At 41.8% G+C, this 26,005-nt stretch overlaps 1 protein-coding gene across 3 annotated transcripts in view; it reads left to right on the top strand.

Annotated features, from left to right (window-relative positions):
• The window catches only part of LOC126281505 (45 kDa calcium-binding protein), a 134,127-nt gene extending 110,392 nt beyond the window's left edge, over positions 1 to 23,735 (top strand). For all 3 annotated transcript variants that reach the window (XM_049980520.1, XM_049980522.1, XM_049980521.1), the window contains one exon: positions 23,177 to 23,735. In XM_049980520.1, coding sequence (XP_049836477.1) covers positions 23,177 to 23,353 — 177 coding nt within the window. In that variant the 3' untranslated portion in view covers positions 23,354 to 23,735. The remainder of the gene's footprint in view (positions 1 to 23,176) is intronic.
• Positions 23,736 to 26,005: the final 2,270 nt, after the last annotated feature.

Raw genomic sequence — 26,005 nt, forward strand, 5'->3', positions numbered from 1 at the left:
AGTGAAATTTTTACAACCCAGTAACATCCATTTAGAGAACACACTCCATGAGTCAAATCACCAACAACATATTTCTGAGGGAAAATAAAAAGTTCTAAAATGTTATTTAAAAATGTAATAAGTTAAAAGGTACATACTGTAGGTGTCCTCTATGCCAAATATAATTCACTCAAAACGAGTATAAATTTTTTTGTGGTAAGCTTAATGTGGCCTAAACACACACAGAACTCATCATGCCCATATCCGTCACAAAACTGATTTACATGCACATGAACAGACAAAAATTTGAAAAATTGCCTGAAAAACATAGATTTTTGAAGTGTGGTAGCACAAAAGGGACAAGTGGCATCCAAGCCAAATTTCTCACAATGCATAAGTAGACCATAATGATATCTATCTCAAAATTTCAGCATGTTATTGCAAGACATTTGTGTACAATGGAAGTTGACAGAGGTATTTGGTGATGTGGCCATTGTTCCACAACGTAACTTCTTGTCCTCTCCCACAACTATTTAATCACTAAGCAACAACATATAGACAGATTAACACAATGTATCATTAATCTTTACTGCACCTTAACTGCTAAAAACAAGTTGATTGTGCTTCGAACAGAAGTTCTCCCACATTTTAGCTACTGTACTCTGTACATTGAATGGCAAATTGTACTGTTTTCCTGACACTGTGGTAGGAACTGGAACTGTCATAAGAATATGTCAAAAAGGAATCCAACACCTGTCTGCCAAATGTGGCCAATGAAATTATCTTGCTGGTCCTGCTGGTGCCATGAAGTTTACAAATACACCACCTTCTGCATCACAGCATTCTGCAACACATCCTAAATACCATTTGTCATCAGAAACAGCAATAACATATAACATGGTTGTATGTTGCTGCTTTTGCTTCTGAATGCTGAGTCAGACACACTGTGAAGACACATGTTGTGCATGAACCTATAGTTGTAACCGGACAGTCTGCTCATCTGCACATTGTCAGAGTCCGCTGGAGAGAAGTGATGATGGCTCCTTGTGCCTGCAACAGTTTTAACATGTTCTAGTGTGCTTTTTAGCAACTATTCGACTGATTTCACCTCATTTTTCAAAACATAAAACATAGAATGATTGTATGCCAGAGTTTTTTTTTTTTTTTTTGTACCCAGGTAAATAATTGAAGAGGTGTTAGAATGTGACCTCCTGTAGAATGCTGCAGACTAGTTCGTGATGCCACGCGCTTACGGCATTAATACCATCACATAAATTTTTACCATGACTTGTTGCAAAAAAATTCCATTCTGCGTGAATCTGAAAATCATGGTAATGCATGCATAAATTTTTGAGATTTTTACAGTTTTTGTGCTGACTAGCTGCCCCATCACAGAAGTATTTCGCAAAATGTATGTGAGGCAGCTTGTTTTTCACATATGCTGTGACAGTGCGAATGTGGGCATGAACTGCAATGGCATCATGAATTAAACAGTCACTAAAAATGCACAGGTTCATGACAGACATATCACCTGATTCACCTCTATAGTAAATCGCAAATGGCTGGAGAGTTGCTTGACTGTTGTCCCAATGATATCCTTGGATGGCATCTTGAACTATAAATGCATAATTTTCAGAAAAGTCTAGTCTTACTATAATTTCATCTTGTTTCAAATTATCCTTACAAAACTGGAGATAAGCCAATTGTGCAGTTGCTGTGAAGCTGTGTGTGGTCAGTTTGTCCGTTTTTTGACAACACACTTCAACAAAATCTTCCACTGTACTTTGCTTTGTTTCAAGACTTGTGCGATCCACGTGTGTCCATTGTTTATAAGAAACAAGTTCATTGTCATCCAGAAGGAGTTCACCATACAGTTTGCCATTCATGTATTGTGCAAGATTTGCTTTACCAGGACACTTTTCACATGTGTGTATCATGCACTGATATCACACACTAGCAGCTTCATTGCACCTTTGTAATGCAGACCAGAATCATTTATACCAGCAAACATCAGCTTATCATTTTGATGGGTCTCACATACACAAACATTGTGTGTGCCCCTTGCACTTACAGGCACAACTCATTTTGGCCGAAGATTGAAAAAATATGATAAACCTACTTTGGTATTGGGATACTTTTCCTTGAATTCTACATATAGTTCTGATATGTTGCATAGCAACAATCTTTTTTACATCTGTACACATACATTTCCCATTTTCACCATTACATAGACTTTTTTTCCAGGCATTATTCGGCTGTAGTCATTATTTTCATAAAAAAAAATTATTTTCATAAAAAATTTTCTCAAATTGGTTGAACTGACATGGAATGACCCTATAGCAAGGTTAATTTAAAAAGACAGGCAACTGATCACCAAACGGGTGAGACAAAATGATGGTAAACTTGGTAGCACAACCATTTAAACATGCTGTAATGCCAACAATGGCAATTATATTAAAACATTTAGAAACATACAATAAAACAGCAAATACAATAATAAAACACAAGGGCCAGTCACAGACGGTGCCCCAGCAATTGACCTTTGAGTAGGTCCAGCAAGAAAACACTTTCGTGAGCGATGAGATAGGCAGCCGAGAGCTGCATTCACTTCACAACGTGGTAACTCAGACTAGTGGCAATCTAATGAATGACTAATGATAATCTTGCTGAGGCTATCTGATGTCCAATAAATCAAATGCAAAGATGTAAAAATACGCCAAAGCTAGAACCGGCTGTCAGGACTCTGCCCACAGAATACTGTGCTTAGAGCGCCCGTAATGAGAAAGGAATCACTGCCACCAGAGTAGAAGAATCGCCAACCAACCTACAAAGCTGTCAAAACTACACGCCTCACTGGACAGCAGTGGCAAGGTGAGGAAACGTACACTTCCGTTACATACACTAACCCCTAGGGTAGGTAACGTGGGTGTTAGCAGCCCCGAGGCAGGAAAAATACCATTGGTTGTACTTAACAAATACGAACAAATTGAACGCAATAAATAGTAATTAGAAGACCAGGAAAGCTAATCAGATCCACTTTCCCCGAGCACTACACTTGCTGCTCTTCACCTCGGCAACACTACGAGCAGCAACACGAACCTGAGTCACTGGAGAATCACAAGATCTCACAGTGGTGGAGGTTTCTGTGCTTGAATCCAAATGCACTCAACTTAAAACTTGCAGGATCCAGTTTACGCTGAGGTTATGCATGCTCATGACCACAGGCCTTCAATCTGGCAGTCCATGCGCACCGCCAGCAGTCCTGGCCTATTCTTGCACTACACAGATCTGGCTGCTCCTGAGTCCGCAACTGAACTGCCTACTGCCATGACCTGGAAGAACCATGATGTCACCCCAAAGATAGGGCCACAGGTACTACATATTGATAACCACTGCTGTTGCCACTAGTGGACAGGCAACACTTGCGAAACCAAGTGGTGCCAGTCAACACGAGAAGAAGACAAACAACTGCAACCATGTCAACTAAATGATATGGTCTGGTCTCCAACAGAGGACAGAAATGTACAAAGAGCACCAACGTGTGCCACAGCGTGGCTCACAAATTCTCTTTGCGTTCCTCCACCCCTTATGCCTTTATGGGACCTTTTTCCATTGTAGCTCCTTTTTCCATTGTGGCCCCCTCTTCCATTGTGGCCTCTGTCATCATAGTGTCATCCATATAATTTATGCAGCCTGGAACATCCAGCAGCAATTACTAAAGGAACTTTTGAAAGATAGCTAGGGCACTGGGCACCCCAAAAACTAAGACTTTGAACTGATGTAATCCATTCGGTGTGTTGACAATGAGGTCTTTCCATTATTTAGTTATTTATTGTCCAGAGTAGTTGTAAGTGAGCTTTGGAAAGATTGATCTTCAAAAAGTACTGGGCTGCCATGAGTGCAGAGAAAAGCTTGTCTGGTTTTGGATTGGGTATGTATCGATCCTTGACTGGGAATTGACTGTAACCTTAAAATCTCCTCATAGGTGCAGTTTCACTGAATTCAGAGGTGTCACCCAGTCCCTTGCAGACATGGATTCAATGAAACTCAAGGCTGTCAATCTATCTGGTTCATTCCTGATGGCATGCTGCTTTATTCCTGATGCTATGCTGCAGTGCGAGGGGTATGGACCGTGCAGAGAAGAAGCAAGGGAACACCTGTTGTTCCTTTAATGTAATGTGTTCTATAAAGTTTATTGCGTTGCCTAGACACACAGACAAAGTGTCAGAAAACCCCTTACTGAGGGTTTTCAGTTCCTAAAATGGTATTTGCTCTGTGATCCAGGTGGCACAAATCATTGATGACAAATCTGAAAGCTAAAAAAAAACTTCAAGGCTGAATAGATTCTCTCCATCTGTGTGAACCACAAGAAAGGTGAGGTGCAGTACAACATGTTTCTATGTCACTGTGATTGTAATCTGCACCCTGAGAGGAATGTTTTGTTTGTTATATGTCACCAGGTGATGATCTGAGGGATGAAGGTATGGTGCTCCGAGCTGAAGATATGTTTGAGTGTTTAATGGGGATGCATAGGCACCAGTGTCAATATTTAGCTGAAATTCTTTATTACGCAAAGTGAGTGTTACGAGCAGTTTCTTAGATGACACCACCCTGGAGTGAGACTCTGCTGAAACCACATTAATGTCCATTAGTTTCTGTTGAGATGAATGTTTTTTGTCCAGTGTGTCGCAGGATGTCCTTCCTTCTGGCATACAGTGCACAGTTATCATCTGTCAAGGCATCCTTCTGTGACATGTTCAAAACTGTTCAAGTACAATGAACATGAGTGCCAGTTGTGGGCCGAGACTTGTTTCTTTGCTTACAAGGAAGAGCTGAAATGCAGTGGTGCTCTACTGTTGCCACATTTGCTGTATTGGAAAATTTAGATCCCTCTCCTGGGTCTGACATGATGGCTGCCACCTCACCCCAGAATTCTGATTGAGGAGCTGTGGCCTGGAAACTTTGAAAGCTTAGGCCCATTTTAAAACATAATCCAAAGCAGGTTCCTCAAATTGTAAAGCTTTCTGACACACCACGTTATCTGGAGCCACCCGAAATATCATATCTCTTATCATTTCCTCAGCATATGATTCCTTATTTACGGGAGTCATAAAACAGCATTTTCTACTGAGTCCCTGCAGTTCAGCCACTTGTTTGCAGTATGATTGATTAGGCTGTTTATGACACTGGTAAAATTCCATACTGGGTGCAATAACGTGTTAAGTGTCAGTGAAGGTAGGTAGTTAACAAAGCACACATTTTGTCAGAGGTCTGGTGTACTGATTCTATGATAGGGGCCAGTTTGCACAGAAGCTGGTATTTACTGAGTGAGATCCATGACAGGAAAAATGATTTGGCAACAGCTGGATCCATTATCTGGATTCAGAAAAGTGCTGTTGGAGTTGCTTCTCATATTCCTCTCTCTTTTATGCCATCATGCCATAAGGCAGGAATGGTGGCACATTCACATCCATCTGCCAGGACATTTCTGCTTCTCTAAGTGCTGCTGCAGAACCTGGTGCAGTACGACACCCATCGGCAGACCTGGTGATGTAGCTCATTGTGCAGGTTCCGTGATTATGCAATGAACATGAAAAATGTCCACAATTGTCATCAGTTATGTTGTAACTCACAACATAAAAAACCCACTAGGCAACACCTCCAGAACATGTATATTTAATGATCTAACAAAGAGATAGAGGGGCTGGCCAGTACTTACCTCAGCTCAGTACAGCCGATAGAAACACAAAAAACAACCGAAAATTTAAGTTCCTAGCTTTCGGAATAAATGTTCCTTCATCATGGAGGAGAGACGGGGAAAGAAAGCGAAGAAGGGAAAGTGGATTTAGTTACTCACAACCCAGGTTATGAAGCTTCATAACCTGGGTTTTGAGCAACGCGTGCTCGTGCGCGTGCGCGTTTGTGTTTGTGTGTGTGTGTGTGTGTGTGTGTGTGTGTGTGAGTGTGTGTGAAATTCAATTTGTTATGGAGAAAGAAAGCAATAGGTAGCTTAATTTCCTTTGTGCCATAACGTTAACAGAAGAAAAGCATCACATAAAAGTTGAAAAGAGGCATAATTAAAATCCTGAAGGGCAGAGCAAATAACATATATACTACTGGCTGTTAAGATTGCTACACTATGAAGATGATGTGCTACAGACACGAAATTTAACTGGCAGGAAAAAGATGCTCTGATATGCAAATGACTAGCTTTTCAGAGCATTGACACAAGGTTGACACTGGTGGCGATACCTACAATGTGCTGACATGAGGAAAGTTTCCAACCGATTTCTCATACACAAACAGCAGTTGACCGGCACTGCCTAGTGAAACGTTGTTATGATGCCTTGTGTAAGGAGGAGAAATGCGTACCATTACATTTTCGACTTTGATAAAGGTCGGATTGCAGCCTGTCGTGATTGCGGTTTATCATATCGTGACATTGCTGCTCGCGTTGGTCGAGATCCAATGACTGTTAGCAGAATATGGAATTGGTGGGTTCAGGAGGGTAATACGGAATGCCGTTCTCGATCCCAACGGCCTCGTATCACTAGCAGTTGAGATGACAGGCATCTTATCTGCATGGCTGTAACAGATCATGTAGCGATATCTTGATCCCTGAGCCAACAGATGGGGACATTTGCAAGACAACAACCATCTGCGTGAACAGTTCGATGATGTTTGTAGCAGCATGGATTATCAGCTCGGAGACCATGGCTGCGGTTACCCTTCATGTTGCATCACAGACAGGAGTGCCTGTGATGGTGTACTTGACGATGAATCTGGGTGCACGAATGGCAAAACATCATTTTTTCGGATGAATCCAGGTTCTGTTTACAGCATCAAGATGGTCGCATCCGTGTTTGCCGACATCCGAGTGAACGTACATTGGAAACGTATATTCGTCATGGCCATACTGGTGTATCACCGAACGTGATGGTATGGGGTGCCATTGGTTACACGTCTCGATCACCTCTTGTTCGCATTGACGGCACTTTGAACAGTGGACGGTACATTTCAGATGTGTTACGACCCGTGGCTCTACTCTCCATTCGATCCCTGCGAAACCCCACATTTCAGCCGGATAATGCACGTCCACATGTTGCAGGTCCTGTACGGGCGTTTCTGGATGCAGAAAATGTTTGACTGCTGCCCTGGCCATCACATTCTCCAGATCTCTCACCAATTGAAAACATCTTGTCAATGGTGGCCAAGCAACTGGCTCGCCACAATACGCCAGTCACTACTCTTGATGAACTGTAGTATCGTGTTGAAGCTGCATGGGCAGCTGTACATGTACACGCCATCCAAGCTCTGTTTGACTCAATGCTCAGGTGTGTCAAGGCCGTTATTATGGCCAGAGGTGGTTGTCCTGGGTACCGATTTCTCAGGATCTCTGCACCCAAATTGCGTGAAAATGTAATCACATGTCAGTTCTAGTATAATATATTTGTCCAATGAATACCCGTTTATGATCTACATTTCTTCTTGTGTAGCAATTTTAATGGCCAGTAGTGTATGAGCAAGTGTATTTACAAGAACTTCTCAGTTGCTTACAGTTGGTTTTTAACAAAAGTTGTTACTACTACAAGAGGTGGAATGAGCGCTATGAGCAAAGGAAAGAATTCCAAGACTTAATGAGGAACAATGGGCAACAAAGGGGAGAGTTTTTCTTTCTTTTATTAATGAGATAACTAATGACATCAAAAACGTTTTGTCCAAGCATGAGGTTCAAACAATTTTTAAGTCCATCTAGAAAATAAATGAATTCCGTAGAATTGTAAAAGATGTATGTCATCCACTATCAACAGTTTGTGTGTATAAAATTTTGTGCGGTATTGACCTAGTATGAGTGTGTGTTGGAAAGTGATGATTAAAAATCTTTTATCTTAAAACTCTTAAAGTTTTTAAACAAAACAGACATTATTAACATTCTGCATCATTATTCTGTAGAACGTTTGAGTTTGTTGACAGAGCAACAGCTTCAGCTTTGCTTGCACTGCTTCATCATTATCTATGCGAAGCCCTCAAAGGTGTTCTTTAAGTTTTGGAAAAACATGAAAATTGGAGTGCACCTGTATGGAGGATGATCGATGACAGTGAACCCAAAGCGTCAGATAGTTGCAGATGTCACAGTGCTCTTGTGTGGCCTGGCATTTTCATACTGGAGGGGAGGGTTCTCCATTTGTGGATGAGCTCTTTGAACTTGAAATTTTATTACATCAAGCTGTTTCTTATGCACCGAAATATTTACATTATACACTGCCATGTTAATATGCTACAGTTTGGAGCCCTCTAGTGGCAGTAGGCTGTGAATTTGTAGACATGAAGAATAAAGATGCAAAATATTGTAACATTTGTTTTATTTAAAAAGCTACAAGAGTTTTCGTATAAAAAATTTGGAAGCATTACTTTTCAGCAAACCTCTGTATATCCTGGAACTTCAAAAGGACTACTAACTCTTGGTTAGCTAAACATAGTTGGAACATTTTGAAATTCATTCATAATTGCAGAATCTTTCTGACTTTAGCTGCATTAAGTATGGAGATATTAAGGATGTGTGACACATGAAAATTTGTGCCACTATAAGTAATATCTTCATACCCAATGCAGATAATGTAAGAAAGAACTCACAATTACGAATAACTTTCATACATTTCTTACAGCTGTAATATCATCACCAATATCTGTTTCTTCAGATGGTGTTAAAAATAATAGTAGCTGTCACTGTGAACAAACTAATTAGTTTGCTGTATGGAACATGCTTTCTACAGCCACCCAGACCAGAAGTTTTAACAGAACTTAACACCAACTGTGAAAGCCTTTGTTATATTAGTAAATTGTTAGAACTTGGGAAATGCCATATTTTGACAAACAAAGGAGGTTGTCCTCTGCTATCTGCCTTCCTCTGTTCTGCCCTGAAATTCTTTACAGATACTATACAGTGTGAGGACCTCCACCCTTGTGATCACTGGAAATCTGCCTATATGGATCCCCAGAATGGAAAACTGTTTACTGTGTATGTATGTGTGTCTACTGATGACAAAGGCCTTAATGGCCGAAAGCTATAATTGTGTGAATCTTTTTGTTGTGCCTATCGTGACTCAGCATCTCCACCATATAGTGAGTAGCAGCTTTCCTTCTCTGGCATTGTTACATTCCATCATGGATTTACCATTGTTCGAAACTGTTTACTTCACTGAACAACTCTGAATTTCAAGAGAGCTTATAGGAATAAGTGAATCACCTCTACCCATTTCATCAAACATCTGTTCTGAAGTATTCAAGAAATAATTGAACACAATCTCTTTGCTGGTGAATGGAGCAATGCTATTGCACAGTAAGGCACAAACTTGTGACACGGTGACAGTTCAAGAATGCTTTCTGTGCGGAGAACCCACACAGGATTTGAAATAGTTAAGACTAAAACTTAGCTGATTATTTAAGAGCATAAAAGGAGATAATAACATTAATTCTGAAGTTTACAAACAGTTCTAGCTCATAAGTAAGGCATGAGATGATGCTGATAATTTTTATGTTGAACACATTTATTCAGATTATTTATAGTCAGAAATGCTGTGGAAAAATACAAATTTTGATACTCAGGTTAATTTTATCAGTAAGGATTTTATCTATAAGGAGGAGAAAATCTTGTGGGAAAATTTATGTTTTATTCTGATTCAAAGTCATGTACAGTATCAAAATTATTTACTGTTAATTAAAACTAATAGCTTTGTAAGCTGGATAATATTTGCGAAATCTTCTCACATTATCAGCTGAGTCATCAGGTTGTGTTCTCACAGTGTTTCACCAAGTTTTCTATTTATCATATTCTGGCAAAGTGTCAGATTCCTGCGCAGTTCATTACTTTATAGCCACTGGAACTCAGACTCCTACATCAAGGGCCCAGTGAGTGAGCCAACTGCTTGCCTCTGGAAGAGATATAAGAGATATCACAGCCGGTAGTTCTCCCCACCCTCTCCTGACTGGGTCGAGGGGTCTCTAGGTGTCAAGGCCTAATGCTGCTTGTCTGTTACATGTGCTGCCTCCACTGCTGTCACATCAGAATGATCCTGATGTACACTGCAGGGCGGGAAGAAAGTGGGGCGAAGGGAGGAAGAGTGGGACTAGGAGACTATTACAAAGATGATGTCGATTTTGATCTGATGACGGCATATGCCACCTGGGGAATAGTATCTGTACTGGTAATGGTCTCAACATTGCCTACAGACAACGTTGTGGCATAGCTACCAGAGCACCCTCTGCATCTACCCTTTAATAGGGAATGCTCACAGCCAGAAATCTCAGTGTGGTGCAAGTATATGAAGCAAGCTGGCAACTGTGCCATGGAGGTGCACTCAGTGCTGCCTACAGCCAACTTAGCAAGTTTGAAAGGGGTCAAATTGTGGCCTTGTGAGTGGCAGGATGGTACTTCTGGAAAATTGCCACACAAGTTGGGTGTGCTGCATCTATTCCACAACAATGCTGGTACCTGTGGTCATGTGAACATTCTGACACCTGTAAATGATGTTCTGGACATCCACACAGTACAGACACCCACCAGGATCGTCGTGTTGTAAGGGCAGCAGTAGTAGATCTTACAGCTACTACAGCACTGATAAGAGGGCTTGTGAACCAAGACACGTCAGCACAAACTGTTGCGAGCCAGTTATTAGAAGTGGGACTATGTGTATTCACACCTTCAGTCCGTCTTCTACTCATGCCACAGCATCGATGTGCATAGCTTGTCTGGTCCTATCAGAGAATCACTGGAAGATGGGATGGTGCTCTGTGGTCTTTAGTTATGAAAGCAGATTCTACCTGTAGGCTGGAGATGTATGTTTGTGCATATGACATAGACCTGGTGAGCACTATCTTGTAGAGTGCATTTGTCCAAGACACACTGGCCTCGCCCCATGCCTTTATTCTGGCATGTGATAAGCTGCATCTCTTGTTAATCTTTTGTACTTCTAGAGGGTATTCTAACCAGCATGTGGTACGTGCCAAATATTGTTAGACCCTTTTCTTTTTTCATTCTTGCAACAGGAAGGTGATGCGTTGTCCCAACAGAATAATGCTCACCCACACAATGCCTGTGAAACTCAGCATGCTCTGCAAGACATAAAGTTACTTCATTGCCCATATCTATCACTGGACATGTCTCCAATCGAGCATGTGTGGGATATCATGAGATGAGAAGTGACTTGTGCAACTCATCAACCAATAACTCTTACAGAACTCCGTGAACAGAGTGAGCAAGTATGGCATAACTTATCCCAGGACACTATTCGCATTTGTACGATTGACAGGGCGCCAGAGTCAGTGCCTGCATTGCCGCCCCTGGACATCATATACTAATATGGGTGCTTGGTTTCTTCTTCTGGGTTGTCTTCTTTCTTCTTCTTTTGTGGCTGAAGAGAGCAACTTACTTGAATCTCTAAGTAGCCTTTCTTGCAAAAAGTTTTGCACAGATTCTGGAATTTGGTAGGCAGACTTCTCGTAGTGCATATGGCTGGCGTTCTTTGTGCCAGGTGGTGAGCACATATCTGTTGTACTGCATGGTGGATGCTGTTGGAGGTTAGATACAGATCCATGTACATGTCCATTCCATAGACATACTGTCCCAATATATGTCATCAGGTCCATGTACATCTTCTTTACATAGACAGACTGTCCCACTGTGCCATTCATTTACTTCCACCTTCATGGCGAACCTGACGTTGGATTCAGGTGTTCTACGGACATCTGGATGACAAATTATTGATGTGGCCATGTGGTGAAGAAAACCTAGAAGAATTCCTGTACTACCATAAAAACATACACAACAATGTCAGGTTCAGCATGGAGATGGATGACATTTAGTACAGAAGAATCCTAATGACTGTAGAGATTTTCCATCTGCAGGAAGAAGACACCTAGGGACCTGTACCTAAACACCAATGGTTGCCACCATGCAGTCCAATGTAAATCTGTGCTCACCATCCAGGTACACAGAGTATGAGTCATACATGATAAGGAAAGTCTGCCTACAGAGCTACATTACCTGTGCAAAACCCTTCACAAGAATGGCTACTCAAAAATGCAATAAGACACATTTTCCAGCCAAGTTAGAAGAAGGAGGAAAACAATCCAGACGTAAAAACCAAGTGCCAGGCATTCCTTCTGTACGCACAGTTGCCGACAGCCAAGATAAAAGAGAACTACTCCATAAAAACCATATCCGAATGATTAAAATCAAGAATACACTTGAGTCAAAGACCAAATGAAAGGTACGGACACCTCACCTGGTGTCTGTAGCTTCCGTTTCAAGTGTGCCAGACAGAACATCAGCCAGACTTGCTTCTCGAAGCAATGTGTAGAACATGTTAGGAGCATTCACCTCAACCAAACCGACAAATCTGCAGTGGCAAAGCACAGCATCAACAAAGGACATACGTTTCTTTTTGAACAGACAAAGGTACTGTGTTGTGCAAGTGGGTTTGGAAGGAGATAGTGGAAATAAGAGTACTGTTTTAACATGTGGCATGCTCCACATGTAAAAACAATATATATGGAACAACACCTTCTTTAGTGAACTCTCTGTAGCTTCCCGAACCAGTTTATTTAGATGGAGATAAAGTTCTACAGTCATGAAGGAAGTTCTTGGACGTGTGAAATATCATTTTCATTACCCATTGTATCGCTTGTCTTTATAAAAGAGTTTAATATTTCTCATTCATGTGATCAAAACTGTAAAGCTTAATAGTATGTATGAAATAATCCTCTGTTAATTTTGTGATCATTATCTTACTGGTGACTTCCTTTAAAGAGTAGAACTTTGATGTATTTTGATAAAGCCTGTAAAACTACTAATACTTGTGAAAAGTTTACTTTTGCTTTTAGTAGGGGGCTGAAAGGGTCTAAGGCTTCCAATGTTTCTGGTTTATCAGGTATCACATAACATATAAAGCCCTTGTATTGTGTAGTAGGAAATTTCGTTTTCTGACAAAGATCGCATGTTTTCAACACTGCACATGGCCTAGAAGCCATGTTATTAAAAAGTGTGTGTTCCTACAACTTCATTATACATTTCCTGGATCCAAAAGACACATAGCTGACATGTATATATTTAATCAATGTATCCACCACATATCTAGGTACACACAATTTCCAGGGATTGAATTTGCATGCACCCTCTGATACAACACATCCTGATGTTTACAGTAATAAATGCAGGTCCTCACTTCCAAGGGCTTGTTATATTTGTCTCTGGTCATCTTCAAGATCTCATCTGCATGCTGTTTGACTCTAATATTCCTCAGCAGCTTCTTGATGTCTTTCTTATCTGTTAAGACCTTTGTCTAGTTCTTACAAATTTCCTTCACCATTGCTTGGATTGTATTCACTTCTCCCACATTTTCAGGTAACCAAGAAAACACACACACACATATCAAAGATGATGTAACTAACTAAATGGAAGCGTTGGTATGTTGACACACACACACACACACACACACACACACACACACACACACACACAATTCAAGCTTTCGCAACCCACGGTTGCTTCATCAGGAAAGAGGGAAGGAGAGGGAAAGACGAAAGGATGTGGGTTTTAAGGGAGAGGGTAAGGAGTCATTCCAATCCCGGGAGTTGAAAGACTTACCTTAGGGGGAAAAAAGGACAGGTATACACTCGCGCACGCGCGCGCGCGCACACACACACACGAATGTCTGCTTCTGTCTGTATATGTGAGGATGGATATGTGTGTGTGTGTGTGTGTGTGTGTGTGTGTGTGTGTGTGTGTGTGTGTGCGTGCGCGTGCGCGTGCGCGCGCGTGTGTATACCTGTCCTTTTTTCCCCCTAAGGTAAGTCTTTCCACTCCCGGGATTGGAATGACTCCTTACTCTCTCCCTTAAAACCCACATTCTTTCGTCTTTCCCTCTCCTTCCCTCTTTCCTGATGAAGCAACCGTGGGTTGCGAAAGCTTGAATTTTGTGTGTGTGTTTGTGTTTGTTTGTTTGTGTGTCTGTCAACATACCAACGCTTTCGTTTGGTACGTTACATCATCTTTGTTTTTAGATATATTTTTCCCACGTGGAATGTTTGTATTCAATTCCAAAGTTGTATTGCTGAAGGACAAGTGCCCAACTTGTCAGGTGATTGTGCGTCAGTTTACGTTTCATTAAAAATTATGATGCTTTATGGCCAGTGTTCACAGTGATGTATCTTCCAAGCAAATAAATCTGAACTTATTCAAACCCCACATGATCACCAATGCTTGTCTTTCAGTAATGGTGTATTTTCTTTCCCCGTAGCTAGTGCTTTGCTGGTGAATGCAATTTTACAGTGCTCATTTTGACTATTGACCTCATACCCTTGAAACAGATGGGATCTGAAGCCATGTTCATTACTTTTGAGTCTAGGAAAAATAGTTGTGCCAAATCTGGGTGGTTTAGAATTATGCAGATAACAAGTCTGAAGGAATACCTTCAAAAGCCTTCTGCTGCTCCTCTCCCAAAGTCCATACTGCGTCTTTCTACAGTAGGTTCAATAAAAGAGGTAACAGAAGGCTGTGTCCAGTGAAGAAGTGATGATACAATCTGGCAAATCTCAGATATGCTATAAATTGTTTTATATAGCTTGGTACAGGATAGTTCTCAATTGTCTTCATCTTCTGTGGGTTGGGTTCAGTCTCTTCTTGCATGATCACATGCCTGAGAAGTCTTATTTGTTTCTTTCCAAACTCTGATTTCACCAAGTTTACTGTAACTCTAGCTCTCTTAAGCGCACTGGGGACACTATCAGAGTTGCCAAGACATTCATGTTCCTCCCGTGATGCTGATCCAATTAAAACATCATCCACATATATAAGAACGGTCTTAAGTAGTTCTGGTCCTATTACTTGACCAATACCGTATAAAAGTAGCAGAAAATACATTTAAACCAAATGGGGTCCTCTTAAATTGATAGCTCCCCTTTGTGTAGAAATGCAGTGTACTTTCAGCTCTCTGATTGCAATAAAAGTTGCCACTAACTGCTAGTGAGATCATAATTGATTAAATATTTGACAGCATTAAATCACTGTAATAGCACTTTTAAATTTTCAGGTTGATCTCTTTTTCAGAAGAATTATCCTGTTGATTGCTCTGGCATCCAATATAAACCTGACAGTACCATCTTGCTTTGTTACTGCATGTATAGGACTACAGTACTCACTATCTGATAGCTGGATGGTTCCCATAGCCAGCATACTCTGAATCTCTTTTTCAGCCGCAGGCTTCTTGGCTTGGTGAACAGACTGGCCAAAATGGCCAGAGGTATCAGTTGTGTGTGTGTGTGTGTGTGTGTGTGTGTGTGTGTGTGTGTGTGCGCTTGCTTATGCGAATGTGTGTGCATTTCTCTTTCTTCTGAAGAAGGCTTTGGCCGTAAGCTAATTTGTAACAGTCTTTTCATTGCGTCTCTCTGCAATTCAACATGTCATCTTTGAGGTGATTAGCATCCTGTCTATTTAATAATATTGCTGATATTTCAACCTGGATTCTCCACATTATTAGTAACGTCAGAGGTTTGTTGTTTAAGACCATCATAATTATTCATTGCCTTGATGTATGCAAGCAGTTGACTTAGTCCCACCATTACTACTCTATGTCTAATTGTTAGTGTAGCTTCCATTATTGAGCTGGTGACCAGTTCCCTAAGGTCATTATTCTAACTATTTGAGTTAATCTAGCTTAATAAAATTCCTATTTTTGTGTTCAGAATCAACATTTATGCTTGGATTGTTCAGGCATATTGATATCTCCTACACTCCTGATGGATTGTCCCTGTTAGTATTCAGTGTCAAATATAGCACTTGGCCTCTTTCCAGCAAGTCACACCTTTTACCAAAAAGAAACGCCATTGTGCTGGAATGCTGCACACTCAGCACTGACTGTAGTTCTGCTGCAACAGCCGCCTCTTAAGACTGCAATGAAGTCATAGCCCAACATGAGCATCACCAGTTGTGAGGTTACACTAGAGTCATCTTATTGGTAATTACACCTCTCCTTTTTATGATGATTCAATTAAGTAAACATTGTACAACACAATGCTTTCAGAAATAATTAATTCCAGGATGGCAACCCCTACACTTGTGCCAATGTTAAATGTGGCCGAACACACTTTACGGGACCACTTTAAACTTTGATTGTCATGACCAGAAAGCCTAAGCAATGCATTGTCACAACTTACAGAAGCCACATTTCATATCCTAACAGTTAAAGTGCAGCAACTGTGATCTCATAACTGTGAAACACAGTTCATACATTGTGAGATTATGTGCAATTGATGCACAAGTTTGCGTACTCACAAGCTCTCATTAACTTCAGTATGAGTAGTGTTTGTGTGAGAAACACAAACACTACTCATACTGAAGTTAATGAGAGCTTGTGAGAAATAATTTCTGCATCATCAACAAGATGTACATACTAACCCTATCAAAACAGACTACCACATACACAAGCTATAAAAGAGAAAATGAAGGATTGTGTATATACTACAATATTTCTGAATTTCAAGATAAATAAATATTGTATTTCCATTGATGAAATTACAATTTTTTTGCTAATTAGCGTCAGTAGAATCTATCAACAAGAAAGGAAAGAACTAGCAAATTAATGTCAATATATGAGACATAGCTGTAATGTTACTCAGCTCGATACCTGGAGTGGGAGCATTCATGTTGCACCACAGTCTTGTCATATTTCTTTCCCCGCTACAAAATATCACATAGTAAATTCTCCCATTGCATGACAGTGAGAAAGAGATGAGTTACAAAACACCAAAACTGGACAACCTGTCACACACAATGAAAATCCCTAGTGGAATGGAATTGGGTTCTTCCATAGACGTAGCATTGATATACACAGCTGTTAATTAATAGAGAAAAAGTATAAGAATGAAAATTTAGAAGTTCACAAAAAGCAAGGTGAACTGGTTGGTACTTTTTTTAAGGAAATGCAGCTTCCATTACAGCTAGTAGAAACAAACAAAAATAAAATATAACAGTATTCCTACTTTTTGGAAACCTAAGTGCCTTCCTCAGGATGGACGATAGGAAAATACTGGGGGAAGCTGGAAGGAGCTGTAGGTCACTCAGCTTTAAGAAAGACCGACATTCGCCTTACAGACAAGGTGACTTCCTTGTAACTGTGGTTCTGAGTGACCTGCACTTCACTCCCTCCTCCTTCCACTCAACCCAACTGTTTCCAAAACTAAGGAGTTGGAGACTGTTATTGTTTGGGGTTGGAGAATTTTTTTTTCTTTTTTTCTTCAGCTGCAATGAGACTTGCGCCTCTCCTGAATTCAGTTGTGGGAACAGGATCGGTAATCGGGATATAGAAAACTTAATTCCCATATATGTCATAGCTCGTGTATATTTACACTTGACATTGCGTCCATACAGAATGAAGTATAACAAAGAACTGACTGAAGCAAAGTTAAGATGGAGGCTCAACAGAGCACTTAGAGTTCACAGATATTAAGTTTCGTGGTCGATACGGACTATTGACGCCACACAGAACCCCCCCATCCCCACCCTCTCCGCCCTCACTGTACGGAGTACTACAGATGTCTAAGGGTGAGGGCGTGCGGGCTTCGACGTCAGTGGAAATTGTGCGTGTAGGCATGTACACCACAGGTACTTCCCTCTTGAACAAAGTGGGTTATGCAGATGGAGTGGTGAGAGGCAGGTCCACTTCGTAGTCTGTCAGCCACCGTGGGTGGATGAGACAGCAGCCGGCCTGGGAGTAAGCGGATGGGGTGGTCCACGGCGTGGTGGAGGACTGTGTGGCCCTTAAGTGGATTGAGCCATCCGTCGAAATGGAAGCACATAGAGATGCTCAGTCACACTCACTCAGGAGTGTGAGGTGGTGTTCAATGTTGATGTGTAAGGGACTGTCCGAAGGCGGGACCTAGGTATCTGCCAAAAGAATGAGCACTTGGTTGTTGAATGTCACTATAGAAATGTCATTCACTCGGTGCAGGACAAACTGATAGTAGGTGTGTGTGTCTCCGATGTTGGAGGTGAGGGCGCGAAACCTGCGCAGGGTGAAACAGGGTGAGGTCGGGAAACCAGCAAATGGTGGCGAACAGTCTTCAGTGGAAGAGGTGTGTGGGAGGTTGATGGGAGCACATCTTTATTCTCAATCAAGGATGGGTCGTCTGCAGAGTCTGACTGCGGCAGTGTGAGACCATTAGGTTGATGAAAGCCGGCTTCAGGCGATGCAGAGAAACTGTCTGTGTGTGGTCTTTAATCATGATATCAAAAGTCGTGTCCCCCCCGCTGCAGGGCCAAGATAAGGAGGTTGAAGAGGCTGCCTAACCGCATCATCACACAGCATGATGTGGGAGCAGTCGGAGAATGCGGTGGGAAAATGAGTGTCGAGCAGTGAGTAACTGATCAGTGGGTGCAAACGCGTTTGTTGAAAATGCGTGCACATCTGGCAAATGAAATCTGGCAAGGGGGCGACGATCCTTGCTAACCTGGGGAAGAATAAGTTCCCCCAGTAGGACTGGATTCTCGCCGAAAACAAATTTGGAAGTAGTCCCCTGTAGGACAGGTTTATAGGTCGAGCATAGACCAAGTAGCACCCACGGGAGAGCTCCTGACCGGAGACAATCATGGCATCAAAGGGCTGTCTTGAGGGTGCGGAGCCATCTCTCCACCAACCGATTGCTTTGTGGTGATAGGTGGTAGTGTGTATTTTTTTAATATCACAGATATTGCAGAGGATGATGAAAAGGGAGGATTCGAGCTGTTGACCCTGATCGGTGATGATAGTGGTCGGGTAGGTGGTGATAGTGGTCAGGCACCCTAAACGAGTGACCCACGAGCCAATGAAAGCCTTGGCTACCGTCTCGGCAGTAATGTTAGGGAGAAGGACAGCCTTGACTGAGCGAGACAAATGGTCGATAGTTGATAAGATATATATATGGCCCTCCAAAGGAGGAAGAGGCCCGATCAGACTTGCCCAGAGGCAAGGAGGTGTGGCGGCTGATCTTGTTGCACTGACAAGCAATGCAGCTGCAGGCCCAGGTTTGACAGTCCCGTTTGATATTCTTCCAAACAAAATGTTCTGACATAAGATGTGTGGTGGCACAAATGCCTGATTGGGCTAGGTTATGCCGGGTGTTGAAAACTTGTCAGTGCAGCCTGGGTGCGGCTGGTCGAAGAATCACACCACACCTCGTCAGAAATGCCAGGAAATTTAGCCATTGTGAAAACAAGTGACGGTTGTGGGTCTCATAGTAGAGCCTGAGAATCTTCATCAGAAGCTTGGAGGGAGGTCAGATCAGAAAGATCAACGATGCAGGAAAAAGCACCAATCCACAAGAAGAAATTCGCAGCAATGTTATCTGCACCCTTGATGTAATGGAAGGATACCAGGTCAAAGTGGTGGTAACGTCGAGGGGGTGGGTTGTCAGATGGGTTGTGTTGCAGACCACTTCTCCCAGTGGTTTGTGATCAGTTTGGATGAAAAATAAACGTCCCTCCTTAAATGTTTGATTGCCTCGTAGACAGCAAGGATCCCTCTATCGAATGCAGAATATTTTCTCTGAGCCGTAGATAGTTTCTTGGAGAAGAAATGAAGGGGAGAAACTGCGTCACCCTTGCATTGTTGCAACACTGCCCCCACCGTGATGTCGCTGGCATCCGTAGTGATGAATAACTCGGCCGTGGGGTTTGGATGGGCGAGTATAACAGTGTGAGCTACATAAGTTTGCAGAGCCTTGAAGCCCTCTTGCATCGGAGCAGTCCAAGAGACGGATTTGATACCAGAAGTTTTTGTGCCTGATAGTGCATCTGTCAGGGATGCCTGAACAGTGGTGGCGGAAGGCAGATAGCGACGATAGTAATTGATGGTGCTGAGGAAATGGCCTAGCTCTTTGTAAGTAGCCAGGGGCGGCAGAGACGTGATAGCCTGCACATGAGATTTGGGAGGCTGTATTCTGCAGCGGAGATGGTGTAACCTAGGAGGGAGACTGATGCCTGGCGCAAGTGAAACTTGTCTTTGTTGACCTCGACACCACTGAGTTCAAGGTCTGGAGGACCGTAGACAGATGATTTTCATGTTCCTCCGCTGAGCTTCTGAAAATGATTATGTCGTCCAGATAAGCAAAGCAAAACTCGAACTGTCACAAGATAGAGTCAATAAAATGTTCGCACATTTGTGCCGCATTCTTTAGGCTGAACGGCACGAAGTGGTATTGGAATAAACTGAGCAACCTGATAATAGCCATCTTAGGAATGTCTTCCGCCGCCACGGGAATCTGGTGGTAGGCACATTTACAGTCAATAACACTGAAAATTGTGGCGCCCAATAACATATGAGTGAAGTCATTGATGTTCGGCACTGAGTAATTGTCCATGACGGTATGAGAGTTTAAGCGTCTGTAATCTCGCACATTCGAAAAGATCCATCGTGTTTGGGGACGAGGTGGATTGGTGAAGACCAGTTGCTGTCTGAGGGTTGCAGAACACCTGCCGCCAAAAGTTCATTAATCTGCTGCCAGGCCACGCGCAACTTGATAGGGTTGAGGCATCTGACTTTATGCCTAATAGGAGGGCCGGCAGTGGTAGCTGTCTTGTTTCTTGTTCCATCAGTGATGGAAGAAACTGAGAACTGCACATGAGATTGGTTAACGTCCTGGTGCTGAGTCATTGGACGAGTAGGGCTCAATGAGGCGTAGCCGTTAGCGCAAGTGGGGAAAGACAGCACAGAAGTCGCAAGTCTCTTACGGGACCGTGGAGTGTGCTTGTGTGGAGGGGGTGGGTGCGTGCGCAGCGTCGAGCAAAGCGAAACGGGCGGCAACTGTCCGCTGTTAACCTTGCACTGGACAACTGGCGCGCCCGAGAGCAGCACTGGCTTCACACGTGGGGCCGCAAAGGCTGCTGGGTCACGGCTGAAAATGCCACCTGTGTGGAAACTATCTGATTGCATAACATGCCTGTAGTTCATGTGGCGGGACACTGAGGCGAAGTAAGGGGTCGATGTTGCGCGAAACACTGAATTGTGCATGTAAATTAGACACAACTGGAACACCATGAGCACGGAACGGTTCCGGCATGGTTTGTAGTAATGGTGGCGTTGCACATGGCATAACAGTAACCGATGTAGCATGCCAGTGGGTGGCTAAACAGGTGGAGAATGGAGATCACTTGGTTCGTGAAACACTCGATTTGAAGAGATGCAATTCAAAATATTGTTCAGTTCACATTTCACTGTCGGATGTGCATAATCCAGTGACGCAAAGCCTGAGTCCATTGTTCGCTCTAACGGAGTAGTTGTCAACAGTTGAAAACGAATGAGGTTAGCACATGGCGTTGGTAAATGATGAATATGCCATTGGTGAAGAAACGACGAAACTAAGTGAGCGGAGTTGTGCTTCCACATCTTCGAACAAGGCATTGTTTGGCGTGGTCATTGCGTAGTGCATATAACCTGTTGCATAAACATTGTCACAGAAGACTCAAAACATGAACAAACTGCGGGGTCACCACTGTGGGAAAGGGATCGGTAATTGGGATATAGAAAACTTAATTCCCATATATGTTGTAGCTGTGACTAAAGTGAAGTTAAGACAGAGGCTTGAGAGAGCACTTAGAGTTCACAGTTATTAAGTTTTGTGGTCGATACAAACTATCGATGCCACACAGTAGTGGGCTCCCCAACTGAGATTTTGTGAATTTGTTCATCAGAGTAAGTTGCATGCATTAATAATAAATATGCATATACAAAACAGCTTAAATGAAGTGTACCCACATTTTGTTGCTAGTGACTGTTTCAAAGGTAGTTGGTTTGTGGGATTAAAGGGACCAGACTGCTACGCAAAGGTAGTAATGACATAAATGTGTAAATATGGTTTTCATAACTTAGATTACTATTTTCTGTTCATTGCATGCTGCCACTGAAGATATCTGATGTGATTATAAAACATATTTGGGGAATAAAGACAACAAATTTCAGTTGTAAAAGATGTGTAGGTAATCAGACAAATCCACACAATTGATGTATGAGCATTTTCACTGTAACTGTGGAAAATGTAATCACTGGAGAAGACTGGTTTTAAAATGTGTTAGGTTGTTCCACTTCATCTTATAAGTGTGTGACACCACAATCCTGTTTGAATTATTCTCCATTCTCTTGCAGCATCAAAATAAAATAAAAAATTGTGCTTCTTCATCAGAAGTAGCTTTCTGCCCTCATGTTGCCAAAGTTTGTGTTTGTTATTGTCTGTGATGCTGTTGGTGCCATTGAAACACAAACAAGTCTCTGAATCTCTCTGCAGTCTCTCAACACTCCATGCAAGACTAAGAATATTTCCACTGTCCCAGTGAAAGTTGTTGTGCAACTTGATCTCAGTGGCCTCTTTGGTGACAGAATATCAAAAAGTGGATATGTGGGTCAAGATTTTTACTTCATCAAATATAATTTAATGAATATTTGTGAGGCTATCATTGAAAGATTGAATTATTGCTCTAATTTGACGTGACAACAATGACTAGAATATTTTATGCTGGTGTGAGAAATGTTCCCAGATCCCTATCTTGTCCATGAGTAAAGCTATTGTCCTAATCCTTTGACTACCATATCTTCCCCCCCCCCCCCCTTTTTTTTGGAGGAGGGGGGGAGGGTGAAATGCATTATGTTTATTTTAAATAATGTCTTAGAAGCAGAGAGAGAGTGAGAGAGTGATAGTGTATATGTCGAAAATAGACATTGACCGGTGGCTAAAGCATCTTTTCAAGTTTGGAACTCACACTACAGGTGCTCAATACAGGCACTGTTTGTGGTGCATCAAACATTAATAAGCATGTGCAAATCATTGACAGGAATTGTCCAAGAAGGTGTGACATTAGCCCAGTTTGCAAATCTGTTCATTGGGTTGCTTATTTCCAGGCATGAACTAATTTGATGAGACAATACAGAGCATAGGGTTAACAATGAAACTCAAAGATAGCACTGTTTGCACGCGCAGTCTGTAACTGTAAGAATTCTGCAAACTTTTAGCAAGGTTTCCTTTACCAGTGGAAAGTATATACATAGCAATATTAATGCAGCGATGTCCACTAGTTCCCTGATAGCGTATCATGGGCACTCACATCACAATGGGTGATAAAGAGTTAACTTGAGTGGCATGACTTTGAGTTGTGCGTAATATCTTTCACTTTCAGATGTACATGGACCCACGAAATCCACGACACGCACGTCAGGAAGCTTCGCAGTTGCTTCAGCTTGCTGACACAGATGCAGATGGCGCTGTGAGTCTAATGGAAGTACTGGCTCATGCAGGACCCTTCCTCAACAGCAAGATGGTCGATACAGCTCGATCTTTCCATGATGAGTTCTAGATGAATAATGAAATGAGGAGACTGTACATTCAGAAATGTAAACTGTATTGATGTATTAAGTATGATGTCGATTAACAAACTTTACTATGTTTGAATTATTTGTGTTTGGATTACTGCACAAGCAACTGAAAAAACCTTGATGAACTGAAGTTTTGCATTCTTTTAATATCTTGAATCCCATTATAAGATTTTGGAACTGACAATTTATTAAATGATTAGCTATTTGTTCACCAGTAAGGGGGCTGAATTACCTGAATAACTATCCGTCTGAAGTTGAGATGGAATTGAATTTAACTGTTTGTCGTGTGTCATTACAAGTATGGTTCCCCACTTGTATCTGTAGCATCTTTTCATCACCCATTAAATATTCAGCAGAAAGCTATGCCTAGCATGTTCTCCTTCAGCATGTCACTTTTATGGGACATCAGCTCATACACACTTCAGATGCCCTTGTGAAGCATACATTGAGAAGGTTCATGTATTTATAACATGGAAAAAAGGTGCTGCATTAACAATTTTTTTTTCCTCAGTTACATATTCCTAAAAATTAAAACTAAATTTTGTATTTAATTGAAATGATTTAAATAACTATTTCATTATAAAATGTGCCCAATGATAGGCAAAGTATAGGCACAATCTGATTCTCACGTTTTCTTGGCATTATTGATCAATGGTGTGCTGCTACCTGTTCAACTGAGTTGTTTTTTGTTTGTGCGCAGTATTTTGACGAACACTTTAGCTGTTCTGAGGTGTTTCATTATGCATACTCATTATCTGGGCTCCAACCAGTTGTTGGTGTCACACCACTGTTTATAACCAAGTTCAATTTCTGATTTTCACTAGGCCCTGTCCTGAAGTAGTGCTCTTACCTGGATTGTAGACCAGAATGAGCTATACTTGAACATCACAGATGAACATGTAAATGAGGAAAAACTTAGAAATGGCAGTAAAAATTTTTGGTGGCCCCCTAGACTGGCTTATGGTGTGTGCTCAGCCTCATGAGGCCAGCTGAGGAGCTACTTGACCAGTTAGTGGCAGTTCCGAGGTCAGGACAATGACTACGAGAGCAATGTGCTGCCCACTTGCTCCTCCGCACCACGTCCAGTGATGTAATTGGCAGAGGATGACATGGTTGTCAGTTGGGCCTGATTGGCCTGTCTAGGGCCATTGCTCTACACTGGTTATGTGACCTGCATGCAGAATTTGGGACAGCAGAATGTAGATAAGCATTTCTTTTTCTTTCTCAGTGTTAGATACCAAATACTTCCTCAGGCATTATTGATTGTGGTTGCAACGTCTGCTCAATTTGTCAATCTGAGTACCCATTCCTTGGGAATGCTACTCATAGGCACTGTAATTATTTACTGAGGCTCTCGTTTTCTGACTGCGTTTGAGCTCTATGGCCCAGAGTCTTTCGCACAGAATTTCTTTGTGATGGATGATGATGGGTCAAGGTACTTTGACCCAGGGGCCTACTTGCTCTTCTCTCAACTAACATGTTGAGGAAAGCTAGCTGGCCTTTTTTTTTTTAGTTTAAATATTCTGGGAATGTTTAACATATTAGTCATAAGATTTTGAATGCAGTGTGCGTGCATCTTGAGTTATAATACACTTGCATTCAGCCACTAATTTTGCATGTAAATATTCCAAATTGAAGAGAAGTATTAGATACAGTCATCTGAACAACATCACATATGCCATGTAACAATGAAAATTACAAATAAGATTGCATGGTAAAACAAAAATTTACTGCTCTGAAAAATGACGACTCACTGTGAGGTAGCTTAACATGTAGTGAGCTAGCTTGCAAAACTGGAAGGTGAGATTTACATGGCTGAAAATCACTAGCTGAATTTGTTTCCATTGGTCCAGTTAACTGGTGAGCTAGAGAGTTGTTTTGAAGGGAGGGCATCCGATTACAGAATAAAAATAATCATCAAATGAGTTGTTCCCAGTTGTTAGCAAATTTGGCCATGGCAGAATAGTTGCTAAAGAAAAGATGAAGAACAAATAACAAGGTGACTAGTAACAAACCACAAACTGTTGTTACAACCTAAGGTGTAATTTCATGGACCAAGTTTTGTACAAGTGTGTCACAACCTGCTGCGCTACAGATATAAATCTATTCAGTACTAAGAAACATGCGTTTTGGCTAAGGTTAAAACATGCTGTTGTAGTCTTCAGCCTGAAGACTGATTTTATGGCTCAGTCTATCCTGAAAGCCTTTCATCTCTACATTATTACTGAAGTCAAGCCCTGAGCTCCCTCTACAATTTTTACTTTCCCACCACCCATTACCAAACTGACTGTTCCTTGATTCTTTAGTACATGTCCTCTCAGCAGATTGCTCCTTTTAGTCTATTTATGTAATAAATTCCTTTCCTTTCAATTCTATTCAATGCCTCCTCATTAGTTACTCAATCTGCCCAACTAATCTTCAGAATTCTTCAGTGGTACATTTCAAAAGCTTCTATTTTATCTCATCTGTATTCCTTCCCCCCCCCCCCCTCCCCCCCCCCCCTCCCCATGAACCATGGACCTTGCCGTTGGTGGGGAGGCTTGCGTGCCTCAGCAATACAGATAGCCGTACCGTAGGTGCAACCACAACGGAGGGGTATCTGTTGAGAGGCCAGACAAACGTATGGTTCTTGA

Source organism: Schistocerca gregaria, chromosome 7 (assembly GCF_023897955.1).
Source record: "Schistocerca gregaria isolate iqSchGreg1 chromosome 7, iqSchGreg1.2, whole genome shotgun sequence".
Taxonomy (NCBI): Eukaryota; Metazoa; Arthropoda; class Insecta; order Orthoptera; family Acrididae; genus Schistocerca; species Schistocerca gregaria.